The 18,233-nt window shown below is 38.6% G+C and overlaps 1 protein-coding gene across 3 annotated transcripts in view; it reads left to right on the top strand.

Moving 5' to 3' along the window:
* LPP (LIM domain containing preferred translocation partner in lipoma) overlaps positions 1-18,233 on the top strand; it is a 655,957-nt gene that overhangs the window by 217,710 nt on the left and 420,014 nt on the right. For all 3 annotated transcript variants that reach the window (XM_014452226.2, XM_023750563.1, XM_014452224.2), the window contains one exon: positions 9,901-10,102. In XM_014452226.2, coding sequence (XP_014307712.1) covers positions 9,910-10,102 — 193 coding nt within the window. In that variant the 5' untranslated portion in view covers positions 9,901-9,909. The remainder of the gene's footprint in view (positions 1-9,900; positions 10,103-18,233) is intronic.

Raw genomic sequence — 18,233 nt, 5'->3', positions numbered from 1 at the left:
GGTTCCTGCTATTCACCACTTTGAATATTTCTTGCCACTCCCTTCTGGCCTGCAAAATTTCTGTTGAGAAATCAGCTGACAGTCCTATGGGCACTCCCTTGTATATAACTAACTACTTTTCTCTTGATGCTTTAAATATTCTCTTTGTCTTTAACTATCACTATCAAACCAGTATTACATACTGGTTGAAGGGTATTCTTTAAGAAGAGGAAGAAGAAGAAGAAGAAAAAAGATAAAAATTATGAACAATAAAATGGTAATAAATACATATCTATCAACAATTGAATCTAAAAATCAAAATAAACAAACAAGAAATCTAATGAACAAAATAAACTGATAAGTAAAATAGAATCAGAGGCATGGACACATGGAACAAACTGGCGAATCTCAGAGGGAAGGGGGTTGGGGAGTGGAAAGAGATTAACCGAAGGTCTTACCTATGGGCACAGGCAGTATAGTGGTGGAAGCCTGGCGTGGGGTAGGAACCGGGTGGAGGGGAGCAATGGGGAGAATAAGGAGGGCATCTGTAATACTCTCAAAAATAAAGATTTAAAAAATAAAAGAAAAATAAATAAAAAAGAGAATCAATGGAAAAATATCCTCATGTGAGGGTAAAAAAGAAAAAAGTGGACTTATTCATTGAAGACAAAATTAAATATTTCTACTTTTGCAACTTATATCTAAAATAGAATTATTTTTCTGCTATTTTGTTTACTTTTACTGGGTTACCAACATGAATTTACAATAAAGGAAAATATAAACAAAATTATTAAAAATTAAAATCTATTTAAACATCCCTCATGTGCTAATGAAATATTATGGCCCTAATGGGCACAACAGACTTGCAAACAGATAACTAAAATTCAGTGTTTGTGTGTTTTAATACAAGTTTGAACAAGCTGTCAGGGGAATGCAGACAAGCAAGCAGCAATTACCTCGTGGACTTACCCTCTTTGCGGGGGGTTTGGAATGAGAAAATTCTAGATATTACCAAAGAGATTACCAGGCCTCATCAGAGATTACATTGGTGACTTTCCCCACTGTCACATTTTCATCCTAGTGGATGGGTAATATATAAACCAGGAGTTTAAAACCCTTATGAATAGGAACCTTGTCTTTATAAATCCAGACTTCCACTTTGAGTAGTTGTGCTGAGCTCAAAGGGCTCAAGGTATTGTTTGCCCCTTTCTCTCAGCTTCCTACAGAAATTATCTGTTGTTAGAATCAGAGACATAGAAGAAGCCTTCTTCAGAATACATATTTTGAAAGCATAGCACATCCTACAGACTAGCCATACCACGGTGGAGCATAAATGTTGTTGCAAGAAGGATGTTAGAGATTATCCTCTTAATGCATATTATTTTAGAGCTGGAGAAACTAAGGTCTAGGGAGGGTAAACATTTTCTTGGTCACTCAGCCAAGTAGAACCATTGTTGTTACATGACCCAGAGTGCAAGGTTGGGAGTCACATGGTTTCTGTGCTTATTTTTAATGACATGGGTGCTGACTCTTTTGGGAGGGAAACTTTTACTCCTTGTTCATTTCAGTGACTTTTACCCACTCTTTTTAGTTGTCGTCCAACAATCAAAACAATTACTAGCTTTTTTAGTGAAACTTTTTCCACTGCTAACACTTTTTGGAAGAAAAACTGTGTTTAAATCCTGCCGCTGATATGTACTAGATGCTATGATAACTTTGATAAGCCACTTTAGCTTCTCTAAATCTTGATTTTTGAATATTCAAATTAGAAGGAACAAATTACTTCCTAAGATTTCTCCCAGCTGGGACTCTATGACCTCCTGGCATTGAATATCCTGTCCTGGCTGTTGGCATCATGTCTTTTTTCTTCCGTGACTGATGGGAGCTGTGGCCACACAGACCAATTGGTTAGTTGTTGGTTTAGTTTCATTCTCTCCTTTACCTTCTCCTGAGAGTCCTGGTCTTTTTGGTATTGTTTCCCTGTCAGAGCTGATTGTTCCCTTTTCATGTGACATTCTGAATCTGAGGTGAAAGTGCAGTGTGGAGCTATGGCTCTAATTTTGCCTCTCTTCTTTATCAGAGACAATAGTTTAGTTGTCTGGACTGATGCTTCTCTCCCTTGATGCTTCTTAGTTTACCTGGGTTCTTCAAATGCAGTTGGCAACCAACAGTGTTGCCACTATTGAGGATTGTGCCTTTAGCTTTAACTTGCATTCATATTTACTTTGTGCAAGGCAGATTCTTATTCTACACTCTACACTGTACACTCTACACTCCATGGTCAGTGGGACTCCTAGAAGGTAAGGTATTTTTGTAAGAAACCTCAGCTCACTCAACTTTCAGAGTTGTAGGAGGAATCATGGAGTATGGGAGTTGGAAGGAATGGTAGCAGGCATCTAATGTTTAGTTTACAGATAGGAAGAGATACTGAGGTTCAAGGAAGTCTAGGGGATAAAATCATAGAGCCAACTAGTGACTGAGCTAGAAATTGCACCGAAGTTTATTGCATCTAAGTCCAGGGCTTTTTCCAGTATTTCCAAATGTCTCTCCGATAGTCTATATAAAGGGTTGGCATTTCTGTAGAGTTGTTCTCTAGTCACCCCTTCTGAGTAATGCCAGCTGTCCATGCAGAGAGTGGGGCACTTAGCCAGTGCTGGGCCAAAGCTGCCTGGAAAGAGAAATTGAGTGAATACATTGACATTTTCAGCCCATGGCAGGTTCTGGTGTGCCCTTCTGGCTCTCTCATCTGACCTGGTGCATCAGTGCAGGAGTGATTACATTTGCTGTTCAAATAACAATTGTGTGTAATTTTCAGCCTGCGTTATTCTTTAACGTTATCTTCCCACGCTTCCATCACATGCCAGGGCATATTTGCTTTGTAATTACACTGGTAGGGACTTACCTACATCGTTTGGAAAAGATTTGCCTAAAGTACTTATTTACTCCTGCATAATAAATCTTGAGTGATACCTTGGTAATCTCTCTGAGATCAATCTTAAACTCCCTCCCACAATGGGGCAGATTAAAAAGTCAGGGAAACTGGTGACAAAAAATAAAGAAAAAGAAAAAACAAAAGGCCGTGCTTCCTCACTGAAGAGGTAAGAAAAGTAGAGAGGATTTGGAACCTCCATGGATGTCTTTTGTTTTTATTGGGCGGGGGGGGGGGGCTTGTTTTATAGTCGGGATCTTTCATGGAATCATAAGAGTGTGTGAGTAGAGATGCCATTATACTCATCTAAACCCACCACTTCATTTTCAGTGTTGTGTTCTTTTCAGGGGAGGACACTATGACCATAGAGAACAAAGGTTGAACTCTGACCTCATGGCATATCTAAGACTGTAAGCTGAGTCTGAATTCGGAAGATCAGGCATTCTTTAGCTGAATACCAAGATGTAGCAAAGGATGGATAGCTGTAGCCTACATAGGGAAACACATTGTATCATATTAATAGATTGTTAAGAGGACAGTTTTGGAATTCTAGGAAGGTAATAGTTTGCTATAAAGTAGAAAGATAGTGAAAAAAAAATCAAAGTTATAGGAAAGTGCTATTTAAATCTTAATTGCTTATTTAAATGAAATCGTTGCTAAGGGAAATGAATCCTAAACTTCAGTCTGCCATCAACTAGCTCTGATGTTTAAGTCATATAATACCTCAGCCCCTAATTTCTTTTATCACTAATAGTGATATTAATACCTGTGTCTTTCTTCAATATCATTCATTTATTCAGCAAACACTGACCAAGAGTCAGGTCTTGGTTTAATTGCCAATGGAAATTTAGGGGATAACACAACATGATTTAAAGATTATTATGCATGCTCAAATTCAGTTATTCTCAGCCCTTGAAATATATACATAAAGATCCCCAGGTGAGACTAATATATGGACAGTTTTGAAAACCGCTATTTCAAGCTTATAGCACTTGGTGTTAGATGATACCACGTAATGGTTGGTTGTTTTTAAACTTTGATGAACTAAGTAAATGTTTAAAGAAGAGTACAATATTGATTTTAGGAAAGAAGGAAAACTTGAGCCAATACTAGTTAGTTCTATTTATGTGCCTAACAATGAGGACAGTTACTTGGTATCTCTAGATAGGTTTAGTAGCTTGTTAGTATTTAATGTCACTGTACCTGTGGCCCGGCATTTTCCCACCTGTAGAGGAAGGGTCTTGTTTACCATGTGGCCTTTTGTAGTCTTTTGCGTTCTTTTGTGCCTTGATTTTTTATGGTTAAACTATTGGCTTCATCAGTTTGTGATCCTGTGGCTCATGATGGTGTAAGTTTGATGGACTAGAATAGAGAAGACATTATGGCAGTAAGATTCAGGAGCTAGTAATAGAGATAAGAACAAAGTCTGTTTCTAATGGCTTCCTTTGGATTGTGGTGTTTTTCAAATAGAAGAGTGGGACCATGGTAAAAGACCACAGACTTGTGGTTGAAGACCTATGCCCAAGCTTTAGTTTTGATATTTGAGCACATTAATTCTTAAAGCCTTAGTTTCCAGATCTGATAAATGTGGATAATGATATAATATAATGGCTTTGAAGATTATGTGGCCATTGGAAAATTGCTAAGCCTATAGTAAGTGCTTAGTAAACACTTGCTATTTATTGTCAGTCTGTGGTGTTCTTGTACCTGCTGAACAACTAGGAAGAGACAGACAAGCAATAGAGAGGGTAATAATGGAAACTTCTTCAGTTCTTCTTAATGTATTTGCATTTGACTACAGTTCCTAAAAGACCAGTGGTTGGGTGCCCCAGCTCCTTGACTCCCTTAAGTAGCAGGCATTTTGCTGAGCGAACTGCTATCTCTCTTGTTCTCGTCTCATGTTTGTGTATTTTCAGAGCTTCTGTGGAGATCTTCCCTTTCACTTCTTGCTTTCATGATGATTACAAACTTAGAGTGAAACTGATCTAGAACCAGAGGAAGTAAGAGCAGGGTAAGTTTTGGTCCAGCAAAACTAGCTCTCACCACAGCTTCTTTGTATTTACATTGGGTGTCTCTTTGAGAAACTAAGAAGCCCCAACTGACATGTTCTAGTTTATCCCTTCACCAAACTTGTGAGGCTCCCTCAAACCCATTTGTCAAAATGAAGGGCTGTAATGAAGATTTTAGAGAAGGAAAACACTATAGAATATTAGAGCTGATTGGGACTTTACTGACATTCATTTTGCAAATGAGTATCGTTTCTTACTGAGGGTTATGCTGGCAGAGCTGAGACTGGAACTGGGGCCATAAAGACTCTATCCTATTTGTTGCCTTCCTTGGATCCATCCTGCATGGATTAACTTTCCTTACCTTCATTTTTCACTCTTATTACATTCCTGTTCAAAGATAAAAGTTCTAGCTTCTTAGTTCTCTATATAAGACCTTTCATGCACAAGCTTATTTTATCTTCCAAACCTTTTCCCTAAGTATTCTCCATGAGCCCCTCATTTTAGTACAAGCGGGCTGCTCCTTGCCTCACAGAAATGCCTTGTTTCTTCCTTGAGTTCACTGTATTTCCAGGCGTTATCCTTGCTCCATTTACCTTTTAGAACCATCCAGCTTTCAAATACCCTGATTTTTTTGTATGCTTTGTGTTTTTTGTCTTTCTCTTGTCACATATATAAATATATCTCCCTCAGGTAGGCTTTAAGCTTCTTGAGAACAGGATGGAATTTGATTCACCTGAATACAGGATGAAAATCTGATTTATCTCAAGCTCCAGTGCCAGACACATAAATGTATTCATTTATTAAATTAACAGACATTTGTTTTTGAGTACCTATTATGTATGAGGCCCTGGGATTGGAGAATGATAATTACTTCTTCTCTCAAGGATTCAATAGTTTAGTTTGAGATACAGAGGAACAGAGAGGCAGAGTGATGTGTGATGAGTATGAGGACAGTGTGGTATTCCAGGTGCCATGGGAGTGGAGTAAAAGGGTGTGTAACTTGAACTGGAGGATGGAGAACAGGGATTATGTCTTTAAGGACTAGTAAGAAGTGATGCTCAGGATCTAAATGATGCGTCACAGATAGACATCAATTTTAATAGAGAGTTAGCTTGGTTGAAAGGGAACAGAGATAAAACCCAAAGATTTAGCAGAATTTCCAGCAGAATATAAGTGCTGAGAAATGACCTTAAAAGAAGCATAACACCTATACAATTATAGAAGTGATTGGAAATATGACTAAGATCTATTATTTAAGAAATTGTTATATCTAGATGACTTTACAATGAAATCTGGTAAACCTTTAAAGACCACATAATTTCATTCCCATCATTAAACTAATATAAAGAGTAGAAAAGGGTGAAGAACCCTCATATCTAAACTTAGTAATGATAAGTAAAGCAAGTAGAGAAAGACACTACAGAACAATCTTATGATTATATGTACAAAAAATCTGTAAAAGATATCCTTTTAATTCATTGACAAATCAAAACACTGCAACTGAGATTGAATAGGACTTTTTTCTAGAAATGCAAAGCTGGTTCAATTTCTGGAAATCTAGCATGATTCATTATATTGCTAAATTAAGGGAGGAAAAAAGAGATAATATATTAGTGGATGTTAAGGAAGGAGATAGATTATAGAAAGGGATGAGTAACCAAGGAGATAAGCATTCATTCACTCAGCCATTCATGCATAGCATATTTTTATAAGAGCTTCCTAACCAGGCAGCCCTGGTATAGTGAGACCACTCAGGAGCTTCCAGCTTATTAAAGCAGATCAGCAGGTGAAAAAATAGCTTCTGTGTGGACTGTTATAAGTATGAAACAAATACTAGAAGACCCTAGAATTAAGCTACTCATTTTGGGGATAAATTTTTATAGCATCAGAGATGTTTGAGCTGGGTCAAGATTTAAAAAAAAAAGGCTCAGTAGAAAGTAAAGGCTGTGAAATGACATTGTAGCAGTGAGCACAGCATGAGCAAAGTTCAGGGTCATGAACATTCATTATAAATCCTGGGAATGGTGTCACTGGGCCACTATTGACATTCTGAAGAATGATAGGAGAAGATGCTCTGAAAATCATCTGCAACAGAGACTTGGCCAGACCCTGGCATTCAGAGGAGGTGGAGCCTCCATGGGGAGGGCAGTGTGGGGGTAATAGATGGTGCTGTGGAAGGCAGAAAAGATGGTGGGGGTCAGTGGTTTCCATATAGATGCTTAAGTTTACATTGTTCACACTCTCCCAGAAGGATTCCACAGTCAGCTGGCAATGTGGGATTGCTCTGGAAATGTGCTTCTTTGCTTTCAAAATCACTGCATCCTATATTAACCCGTTTTTTAAAAGTTTCCATTTTGAAATAACTTTAGAGTTACAGAGAAGTGGCAAGGATAATATTAACCCATTAAAAAATGTACAAATAAAATTTATACTACAAAAGTGCACCGTGCATTAAAATTTTCAAACCTTTATTTTACTCTACTTGTTCCCCACTTATACTCACTTGAGTCATGTTGAAAGCAGAACAGACTCTTTTATCCCTTTTTAGTAAAAGACCGAGAATCAATTTAAAAATTAAAATAAATAAAAACCAAAATTAGTGTTTCTCAACCCCGAGAGATGGATGTGGTTTTGGTCTCTTTTCTTTTCTTTTCTTTTCTTTTCTTTTCTTTTCTTTTCTTTTCTTTTCTTTTCTTTTCTTTCCTTTCCTTTCCTTTTCTTTTCTCTTCTTTTTTTTCTTTTCTTTTCTTTTCTTTCTTTTCATCTCAAATAATTCTAAATATGCATCTAGGTTTAACAACCATGAGTAAGCCAGCTGTTCAAAGATGTTTTTCTACATTGGTTTTGTGCTAGGCCTTGCAATGATGATTTAGGAATTAGTAAAATATGCTCCCTGCCCTTTTCAGGGACTCACCATTTAGTAAATGTATATGTGCACAGTGTGTGCATAGGATACAAGGGGGCGGGGGTAGAGGTGGCGAAGAAAGGCCCTGTAACCAAACTGAAAAGCTAGTGTCTGGCTTCAGTAACAAAACCCTCTTGATTGTCAATTTAAAGTCTTTTTCATTGATATTAATGTTATTTTCTTTTTTTAAAATCCTCACCTGAGGATATGTTTTTTATTGATTTTAGAGAGAGGAAGAGAGAGAGAGAGAAATATTGATGCATGTCAGAAACATCGATCAGTTGCCTCTTGTATGCGCCCCTACCAGGAATCAAACCCTCAACCTAGCTAGGTGCCCTGACCTGAAATTGAACCAACAACTTTTTTGGTGTATGGGTCGATGGATGTTCCAACCAACTGAGCCACCCAGCCAGGTCAATGTTATATTTTTTTTAATTGAAAAAACTATACCACCAACAGTTTGCTCTCTTCCCTCTAAATAGCACTTTACAATATATAAAACACTTTAATATTGTTATCTTTTTTTATTGCCATAAAAAGTTGGATGAGGAGTTGAGGAGGACAGAGATTTTATCTTAATTTTGAGGGAGTGGAAGTATCTCAGGCACCTGATAAGGCATGGAGGCTGCTCAAGATCTTGTCACTTATCCCTTGTGAGCTGATGCTAACACCCAGGCAACACCGTACCTCTTCTTTCACGTTTACCCCATCTCTCCATTTCCATGCCATGTGCTGAGGCGTTTATTTTTTTCTGCATTTCTAGTGCTCGTTGTCTTTACAGACATCTGGAGGTAATCATGTAGCCCTCTCAATTAATTCAGCTCAATTAATAAATTACTGGGTGGATTTGGGGTTGGGGCGGGTGAGGGTGCCTTCCGGGCCTCCCTGGGCTGGAGAGCTCTTGCAATCAGGTTTGGAGAGCCTTCCCCAATAGCAGTCACTGAGCTGAGCTCAGCCACAGCTTGCAGGCTGCCTGCAGGGGTGATTGGCTCACTCTGACACAAGAGACATCGTTTTTCTTTCCTCACATTGTGAATTTTAATCTGATTAGAACAGTACCTGGTCTAGGCTGGTCTGTCCCCCTCCTAGTTAAGTTTTTCTTAAAGGTCCAGTGTGGTATCAGTTCAGCATAGTTCTTCATGGGGCATTTCTTTGTCATGTGGAGCTGACCAGTGCATTACAGGTATTGAATATTCTGGCCCCTGGCCACTAAGTGCTAGTAACTACCCTAGGCATAGTGGCAAATGGTGTTCTCATCCTCCAAGTTCCCAAGTGCCCCTTGGTGGGGGGCAGAATTGCACCTGCCAGAGGGACCATTTTAAAGTATCTTGCCAAGTACTTTTTATGCCCTGTTTCAAGAATAAACTTTCAGAGGTTCCTTAATGCCTCAATAAGTTTAAGCTCCTCAAGCTTGCAGGCAAAGCTGACTGTGCTCTGGTTCCATTCCACATTTTAGCTTTTACTAGCTACTTTTTCTTATTCCTCCTCTACCCACACTAAATGTAAGTCCTGTGTACATGTAACTTTGCTAACATTGTTCAGGCCCACCCTCTACTCAGCACTTGGGCTCTGTCTGAAGGTCACTGAGTCAATGAGGTCTTCTGTTGCTAGCAAGGAGTGATCTTATTTTTTTCTGCAGCAACACTTTTTTTAATCCTCACTTAGATAACTTATCACCTCATTTAGGTACATATCACCATTTAATTGGTGTGATAATTATTTGAATAGATCATTAATACAAATGAAGCTTTCTTCAACCTTATTGGTATAAGATTCTCTTACCATAGAAACTCCTTCAGGTTAGGGATTATTTCTTATTTATAGCTATTGTCTGAGGAGTGCTGGGCACTAACATAGGTACCTGTTAGAAGAGAGGTATTTAAGATTAGTTCATCGGAGTGCTCAATTTTTCTTCTCTTCTTCTTCCCCTCTTTCATCTTCTCTCTTCGTTTTTCTTGTCAGAGAGCTTTTTCAAGATTTTATTGAGTATAGATTAAAATGAAATAACAATGAATTAAGCTATGTTGCCTCATTTTCATGCTTCTGTAAAAACAACTGCATTTTTTTTTAAATTTCAGATTCCAACAATGTCTCACCCATCTTGGCTGCCACCCAAAAGTACTGGTGAACCCCTAGGCCATGTGCCTGCACGGATGGAGACCACGCATTCCTTTGGGACCCCCAGCATTTCAGTGTCTACACAACAGCCACCCAAAAAGTTTGCACCAGTAGTTGCTCCAAAGCCCAAGTACAACCCATACAAGCAACCTGGAGGTGAAGGTAAGTGTAGGTATTTCAGAGTTGGGCAGCCAAAGTGGGAGGGAGAGCTCAATATAATAAAAGTGATTGACAGCACAATGAGTCGGATAAAGGTAGCTCAAAAATTTGTAATGTGTTTCTTATAGTTGGTTGACATCTAAGAACACCTAGGAACCATCTAAGCCAACTCTTCTCTTAGGGTAAAGAGAGTGAGACCTCTTATATGGCTATGGTTACACAATGAGTAAAGGCTAGAGCCAAAACTAGGACCCTACTTTCTTCATTTGTAACTCACTGTCCTGTTGCATTATTCTCTACTTCCTCCCATTGTCCTGCAGAAATGTGTCTACCCACCAGTGGACTCTCCCCCTTGCCATTGGACAAGTGTCTCAAACTGCTGCCATGTACTCTAAAGAGAAACCCACATAAAGTGAACCTAATAAGACACCTAAAATTGGTTTGACTTCTCTGGTTATTTTTTTCCTCCTCTAAGCTGCTGTAGGATAAAGTTATCTGGAGAGCTCTGTGAGATCTGTATGTGTAGAAGCGCACTGAGCAATGTGAGTGAAGCCTTGTGTTAGGGGTTTTAATAGCAGTACATTCAGTTAACATCAAGTGGAGTTTGGAGATCTGCATGAGCTTAGTATCCTAGGCATATATGTATGTGCACATTCAACCTGCTAAACCCCATAGGAAGCACAAAGAATGCCATATTGTTTGGATGAAGTGATGCCACATTTAGCTAATCAATGTCAGCAGTTCACCCAAACTCATGAAAGAATGTGTTATAACTAACAAACAGAAGAACATTAGACTTCTGGTTGCTGAGATAGAAGCGGCAGTGAAAGAAGATTCAGCCCCCCTTTCTCTATTTTTTCCTCCCTCCCCTCATCCTGCTTTTTCAAAAAAAAAAAAAATTACTGTATTCTCTCCAGGATGTTTCTACTTCCTTCTTGGATGATATTAGTGTTTTTGTTACAGCAAATTTGCGTGAAATCTTTTCACACTCTGTGATAGAGTTCAGCCTCTCTTTTCTCATTCTAGTCCTCTCCCTGCCTCCAGTCAACACTTTACTAGTCTATTAGTATTTTAGGACTGAAATCAGAAGCCTGGCCCAGATGACTAGCTGTATAAGGGGGGCTGGGTGCTTAGGCAGATGGTGGGGAGGTCAGTCACCCGCATGCACATGTGAGCTGTGGCTGTGGGTCTTTCGGCATCTTTTCTCCGGAAAGTGCAATGTCCAGACCATCAGAGAGCCTCTGTGGAAAAACAATAAACAATGCCCTTGGCGCTCTGCTATTCCCCACCAAAGTGCCTGAAGTTACATTGACCCTGCAGGAGGTTGCAGCTTTGCAGTTAATCAGGACTCCCTGGAACTAGTTTTCTTTGCCTCATTGTTCTTCAGTGATTGCAGAACTCAGGAATGGGATCTGGAAGAGAATCCCTCCTCCCAAGGACAAGAAGAGTCATATGTTGGCTTTCTTCTTCTTATTATTATTTTTCTCAACATTTTCCCTGTTCTGCTCACCAGGGGGATTGCTATTTTGTCTCCTAACTTTTGGGGAGAACTAAAATGGACCTTCCTCTAATATGAAAGGAATAAAGACAGGGTCCCTTATCGAGTAAAAGACAAATGTGTGAGGGAGTCTTAATGGGTATGGGTATGGCATTCGATGCACAACCAATATAGGGGGCAGGTCCTATATTAAGTGTCAGCTAATAAATGGCATGCAGGAGAGGGAGGAGAGCTGCATATAATGGTCTTCCTTAGCCTTCTTCACTCTGAATGTTATGAATTGCGGTGAGTTAGCTCTTGGGTGACTCTCCCTGCCTTGAGCTGCTCCACCTTCTTTACTGCACTGTGTGAGGTTCATGTACTGTCTCTCTTGTTCTCTAGGGACACTGGTGTAATCTCTGATACTCTGTCTCTCTTAGCTCAGTTCTTTGCTTTTTCTTAACATGTGATTCCACACCTTTTATCACCTATCAAAATCTTACTTGAATCACCTTCTCCAAAGTGTCTAGGCCTGGCCTAGATCAGAAGTAATCATCACTTCCTTCCCTGGGTTCCCACATACGTCTTACTCTGACTATCAAATTTCTACTTTGGTTATTTCTCCTGCTCTTACTCTGTCAGACATTGAAAATGTAGTCTGTAAGGCACTGTGCTTTTTCATTATCATTCCATTGCCTTCTTTTTAACCCTATGTAGTAAGTGTCTTTTCGCATAAAGAAATGTAAGCTTAGAGAGGAGAGATGTCATTCTGTATGGTTTCGTGGCTACTAAGTTTTTGAAAGGAGGCCATTGTCCTTACCCAGCGTGCTATACTGCTTATCCTATTCATGGCAAATGTGGCACTGGGGCCCCATATGACAGAGATTCTTTCCTGTTTCCTTGTGAGAATGCAAGCTTTGTTTCCCCATTTAAGCAACAAGACATGGTTTCTCACTCGTCCTTATGTTCCTCTTGGCTCTTATTATGCTACTGTGTTTTTAGTAGGAACGATTGTGTATGGTCAAATGTATGTCTGTATGTTCTTATGTATGTATATATTTGGATGGGTGGCGGATGGCGGATGGCTGGATGGATGAAGACAGCACTCAGTGATTCTTTTCCTACAATAAACAGTTTGGAATATGGGATCCTCATGTGAAGCAGCTCAGTCGCATTTAATTTCTGAAGGTTTGATTCTTTCTTGCAATTCTGCCAATCTCTCTCTCTTTTTAATATAACCTTTTTTGAATACGTGAAGAAAAAAAACATTTCCCTTGCATACATACATTTTAAAGACAAATATGGGAAAAGGTTTATGGATATTCAGACTTTTTAAAATGCAGCTACATCTCTTCATCTGCTGTATATTATGACATAATATTTGTTAGAAGTACAAGATTTGCTTTACTTTATATTTAATTTAAATGTTGGTGCATTCTTTGTTACTCAAAACATTTTCATAATTCATGTTATTTTTGCTTAAAATTTTATACGTTTGAAAGTTTATATCCATTTTCTTTTTCATTTCTGTCCATTTAGAATGATCTGTGCCATTAGTGAAATCCCCAGAGAGCAGGTAACAGTTTTTATTTACAGGGTGAATGGATTGTGCCATGGTCTTGTGCCTCAGCTCTCACCATCTTTTGCTGTTAATTTACATTCTCCTGAATTTCTGTCTCATAAAGTCTTTTTATTTATAGCTTAATGCAGAGATTGACCTCCAAGAACGCAATAGAAAATATAAAAGGATAGGACTAAAAGAAGTCACATGGTCCACCTTTTCCTGGTGTAAATGTGAGAGCGGTAGTGCAGAGTACACATGATTTGCTCTGAGATGCACAGCCTGCTCAGGGCTGAGTTGGCACTAGACCTCAGGTACTCTCTGAGCCCAGCATTACCCAGGACCTTGTATTATATTCTAGTGAGGTCTCTTTTTCACCATGCCACAACCTCTTTATGCATCTCCTGCTATTCTTTTCATGTGTCTTCTAATTGCCTTACTTGGGTATGAACCTATCTGCTTTAACAGACTCAGGGCTTACTCCCAACAGCACCAAGCAATGTGCCTGACACATATTAGGTACTCAATTATGTTTGAGATGATAGTTAAGCCACAGAAACATAAAGCTGCTTATCCAGGCACAGGTTCTAGCTTCTCAAATACTTACTAAGCTTTATGGTTCTAACCTAAGTGTTAGAGTTACTTTTAGCCTCCTTTACTCATTCCTGGAGCTTTTTAGCCCAGGAGTTGCTTCACTGCTACCTTGAAGTTACCAATTACATTTCTCACCTTGGTTATTATATCTGTCATCTCTGGAGTTTGCTTTCTCATTTTTTAATTCTGACTGTGAAAGTGGAAAAGTACCCACATTTTTCCACATCAACTTATATTTATATACCATATGTTATAATTTTCTTTTATAAAGTATTCTGCGTATAATCTTTCTCTAAAGGGCTTTGGCACACTTAAGAGTGGGTCGTGATTTTTCTCCCCCAGTTAGTAGCTTTTTAGGCCTTAGGGTTCTTTTATTTTATTCATACTTTTCATTGATATATTTTTTTTTAACAATTTGTGCCTCCTTCCCTGTTTGGAATGCCCCTGCATTTCCAAATGCCTTTCTGTGTCCTCTACTATGTGCTTATGAATATATATATATAAAGTTTTGTATTCATAGGATGGTTTGGGTATGTATGTATGGTTTTTTTTTCATCACCTTCTATTGTAGACTAATGAGGGCAACAGGATGATGTGATTTTTCTTTTGGTCTTTAAGGTACTAGTCAGTAGTGTTCTTTATTCTATAATCTGAATCCCTGCCATTTCTATCTCAAAATTGCAAACAAACAAACAAAAAAAATCCCCAAAACAAAGCCTTTTATGGTAGAACAGGGCATAGATCTTTCTTACCAAACGAAGTGAGATTTCCTACTTTACTTATACATTATTTTCTTTTTTTTTTCTTTTTTTTAAAAAATATATTTTATTGATTTTTTACAGAGAAGAAGGGAGAGGGATAGAGAGCTAGAAACATCGATGAGAGAGAGACATCGATCAGCTGCCTCTTGCACACCCCCCAGTGGGGATGCGCCCGCAACCAAGGTACATGCCCTTGACCGGAATCGAACCCGGGACCCTTGAGTCCGCAGGCCGACGCTCTATCCACTGAGCCAAACCGGTTCGGCATACATTATTTTCTTGAGGATTTTGAAATTTACCTGTCATTTTTTATACTTTATTACAATAGATTACCATATAGAATGATTTGTAAAGTTTTCATGTTTGTAAAGTTGGAGTTGTCTTGTGGTCTGGAGTTAACTTTTTCTAATCTCTAAATTTTTAAAAACATTTTAAATGTAAGATTTTTGAACAAGTATATCTGCAGGGTACAGACTCAATTTGACCATTTCAGCATAATACTTTTGTATTTGTACAATTCCTTATAGTTCATACTGTGCTTACATAGTGATATCGTTCAATTCTCAAAAGAAAATTCTTACTCCAGCTCTCTGAATTAGGTGGAATAGATGTTGCTGCCATTTTACTGAGTGGTAACCTACCAGAAGTGAAATAACTTATTCAGTAATCACATAGCTGGTAAAATAATAGAGCTAAGCTCTGCTCTTCATATCTAGGACTCTTGATGATTTTAAAGGGTTCCATTTATTGGAGATTGGCTAGATTGCCTTGTTCATTTTCATTCCGTTATGTTATGATTCCAAGATCCTTTTTTTTGAAATTAATTTCAAAATGGTTGCTCTTTCCACATGCTATTCCTACATATATTAACTTCTACATAACTATATAATATATATAAGGCACCCGTTTTCAATTTCTGCCCACATTACTTCACCTAGATCTGTAAAGTCAGATGAGAATGGAGGAATGACTTCTATTAAATGAAGGAGATTTTACTTTATTATCATTATTTTTTGTTGTTAATCCTTACCTGAGGATATGTTTTCCATTGATTTTTTTTTAAAAGAGAGTGGAAGAGAGGGGGAGAGACAGAGAGAGAGAAACATCTATGTGAGAGAGACACATCTGTTGGTTGCCTCCCACACGTGCACTGACCCCAGGGGCCGGGGATCAAGCCTGCAATCCAGATCCATGTCCTTGCCCAGAATGGAACCCTTGCCTTCAGTCCTTGGCTTGATGCTCTAACCACTGAGAAAACTGGCTCGGGCATTGAAGGAGATTTTTACTAGATTTCTGTGCATTTTTTCTACCCTAATGTTATTAATCCATTCCATGGAATGGAAGGTGCTAGCCATTGCTGATTTGGAGTAGGCATAGTAACTAGAACAAAATACCAGTGTAAACAACTGAGTCTCCTATGATGGAGGTGGCAACCAAGCTTATTTCCTTTCTGCATTCATGGCAAGGCCATTTTCCATGTCTTCAGAACAAAAACTTGGAGCAGAAGAACTAGGAAAGAGTTTGAAGGCTATCTAGTCCACTTCTTTCACTTGCTGGACATGGAAACTCAGTAGGGAAGGGAAGAGAATGGCTTCCCAAAGTTACCCAAGAGGTTGGGACTGAACTGGGTCTAGACCCCAGCTTTCCTAAATGTGTTCATTCCACTGTATCTCTTCTCTCTCACATGGATGAGGCAAGATTGAGGCTTGGTTCCTAGGGATTAATGAATCCTGGATCATTGATACTTGGTGGGAAACTAGCCATTAGTGATGTGTAGTAATGTAATCTGGTTAGACAGGGCATGTGTTTTCTCAACAGATAGCTAAAACATGAGGAAAATGGATGGCCACCTCTGGCAATGTAATTAACGACATTATTTGGAATGGACTTTCCCTACCATGTTTAATGTTGAGCATACAGGCCAATTTGGTGCTGCTTCTCTACTTATAGTTAGTAAAGCTTTTCTTTTTAACTGGAGTAATTGGTGGTTGAAAATGTATGAGAACTGTGAACTCAGAACAGTGATACCTAAATATTTAGACCTGCTGTGTGCTCTCCAGTGTTTGGAGTCCCAGCCTCTGTTCCCTGCCATGAAAGGGAATCTGGACCGTGACTTTGGAGGAACAAATGGGAGATGTCTTCTTTATGTGTCCTGACAGTTCTGTTACATTGGCAGCAATCACAGAAGAACAATTGAAGTTTCTCAGATGTTTGTTTTAATTATGCATGGACTGTCATGAGGACAGTCACATAGTCATTGAAACATTGGGAACTCTAACGGGACTTGAACTTGAGTGGCTGCCCCGTTTTTTGTTCAGGGTAAGCATCGTGAGCCTCATCTATTGCTGTGGTGTGCAGCACATGAGTTTTAACTTGCAGAGCCTCAAGAGGGCAAAAGGACTAGCTGTTGATTCATTAAAGGGTCAGGTATTAATTGTATGAATTAATATTGCATATTCCTGAAGAGAAAAGAACTTGTGTTTCTTTGGGTGACATCAGAGATTACCAAATATTCATAGGCCTTATTAATACTCAAAAGGGCCAAGGTTCAGCACTGACTTAATAGGACATTTACATTCAAGCCTCAGTTTCAACCACTTGGCTTTGGGCATGACACTTTACAATTCCACAAAACCTTCATTTATAAAATTAGTTAGTAGTATTAATTATATTTTTTTTAGTTTTTTTTTAATTTAAAGAAAAATGATTTTAAATATAATGTTACATGCAATAAACCTTAATATTTCAAGAAAAACGATCGTAAATATAATAATGTTACATGCAATAAATGCCAATTATTCAAGAAAAATGATCTTATGTATAATATTACATACCATAAACATTAATATTTCAAGAATAAGAGGATTTTAAGTATAATAATATTACCAAAACTGTGCTAACATATTAAAAATCTGCAAATAATAAGATTACTTGTATTATATTCTAGTATATTTTTCCCCCCTCTGGCTCTATTTTTGTTCATCAGTTTATGTTGTTCATTATATTCCACAAATAAGTGAGATCAGATGATATTTATCTTTCTCCAACTGGGTCATTTCGCTTAGCATGATGATTTTAAATTCTATTTTGTCGGATGTGAATATTGCTACTCCAGCTTTTTTTTTTCTTTTTCATTTGCATGGAAAAATTTTTTTCCATTCCTTCACTTTCACCCTGTGTGTGTCTTTTGTTTTGAGATGGGTCTCTTATAGACAGCACATAGTTGGGTCATATTTTTGTATCCATTCCACTACCCTACACCTTTTAATTGGAGCATTTAATCTATTTACATTTAGGGTTATTGAGAGGTATTTATTTATAGCCATTTTAATTCTGTATGGCTAGGTTTCTCTTTTTCTTCTTCTCAGCAATCTCTTACAGCAGTGGTCGGCAAACCGCGGCTCGCGAGCCACATGCGGCTCTTTGGCCCCTTGAGTGTGGCTCTTACACAAAATACCACGTGCTGGAACACACGTACAGTGCGATTGAAACTTCGTGGCCCATGCGCAGAAGTTGGTCTTTGGCCTGGGCAAGTCTATTTTGAAGAAGTGGCATTAGAAGAAGTGGGGGGGTGTCAGTAGGTTGGGCAACGGGAGATGCGGCACAGTCGGTTTTCAGCCTGGGGGAGTCTATTTTGAAGAAATGGCGTTAGAAGAAGTGGGGGGTAGACATATAGAGAGGATGAATGAAAGGAGATAGACGAAACAAGTATACAAGATGAGTGTGGATGGGAGAGTTGGA

This window comes from Myotis lucifugus, unplaced genomic scaffold (genome assembly GCF_000147115.1).
Source record: "Myotis lucifugus unplaced genomic scaffold, Myoluc2.0 scaffold_14, whole genome shotgun sequence".
Lineage (NCBI taxonomy): Eukaryota > Metazoa > Chordata > Mammalia > Chiroptera > Vespertilionidae > Myotis > Myotis lucifugus.
This window is presented reverse-complemented; position numbering and strand designations above follow the sequence as displayed.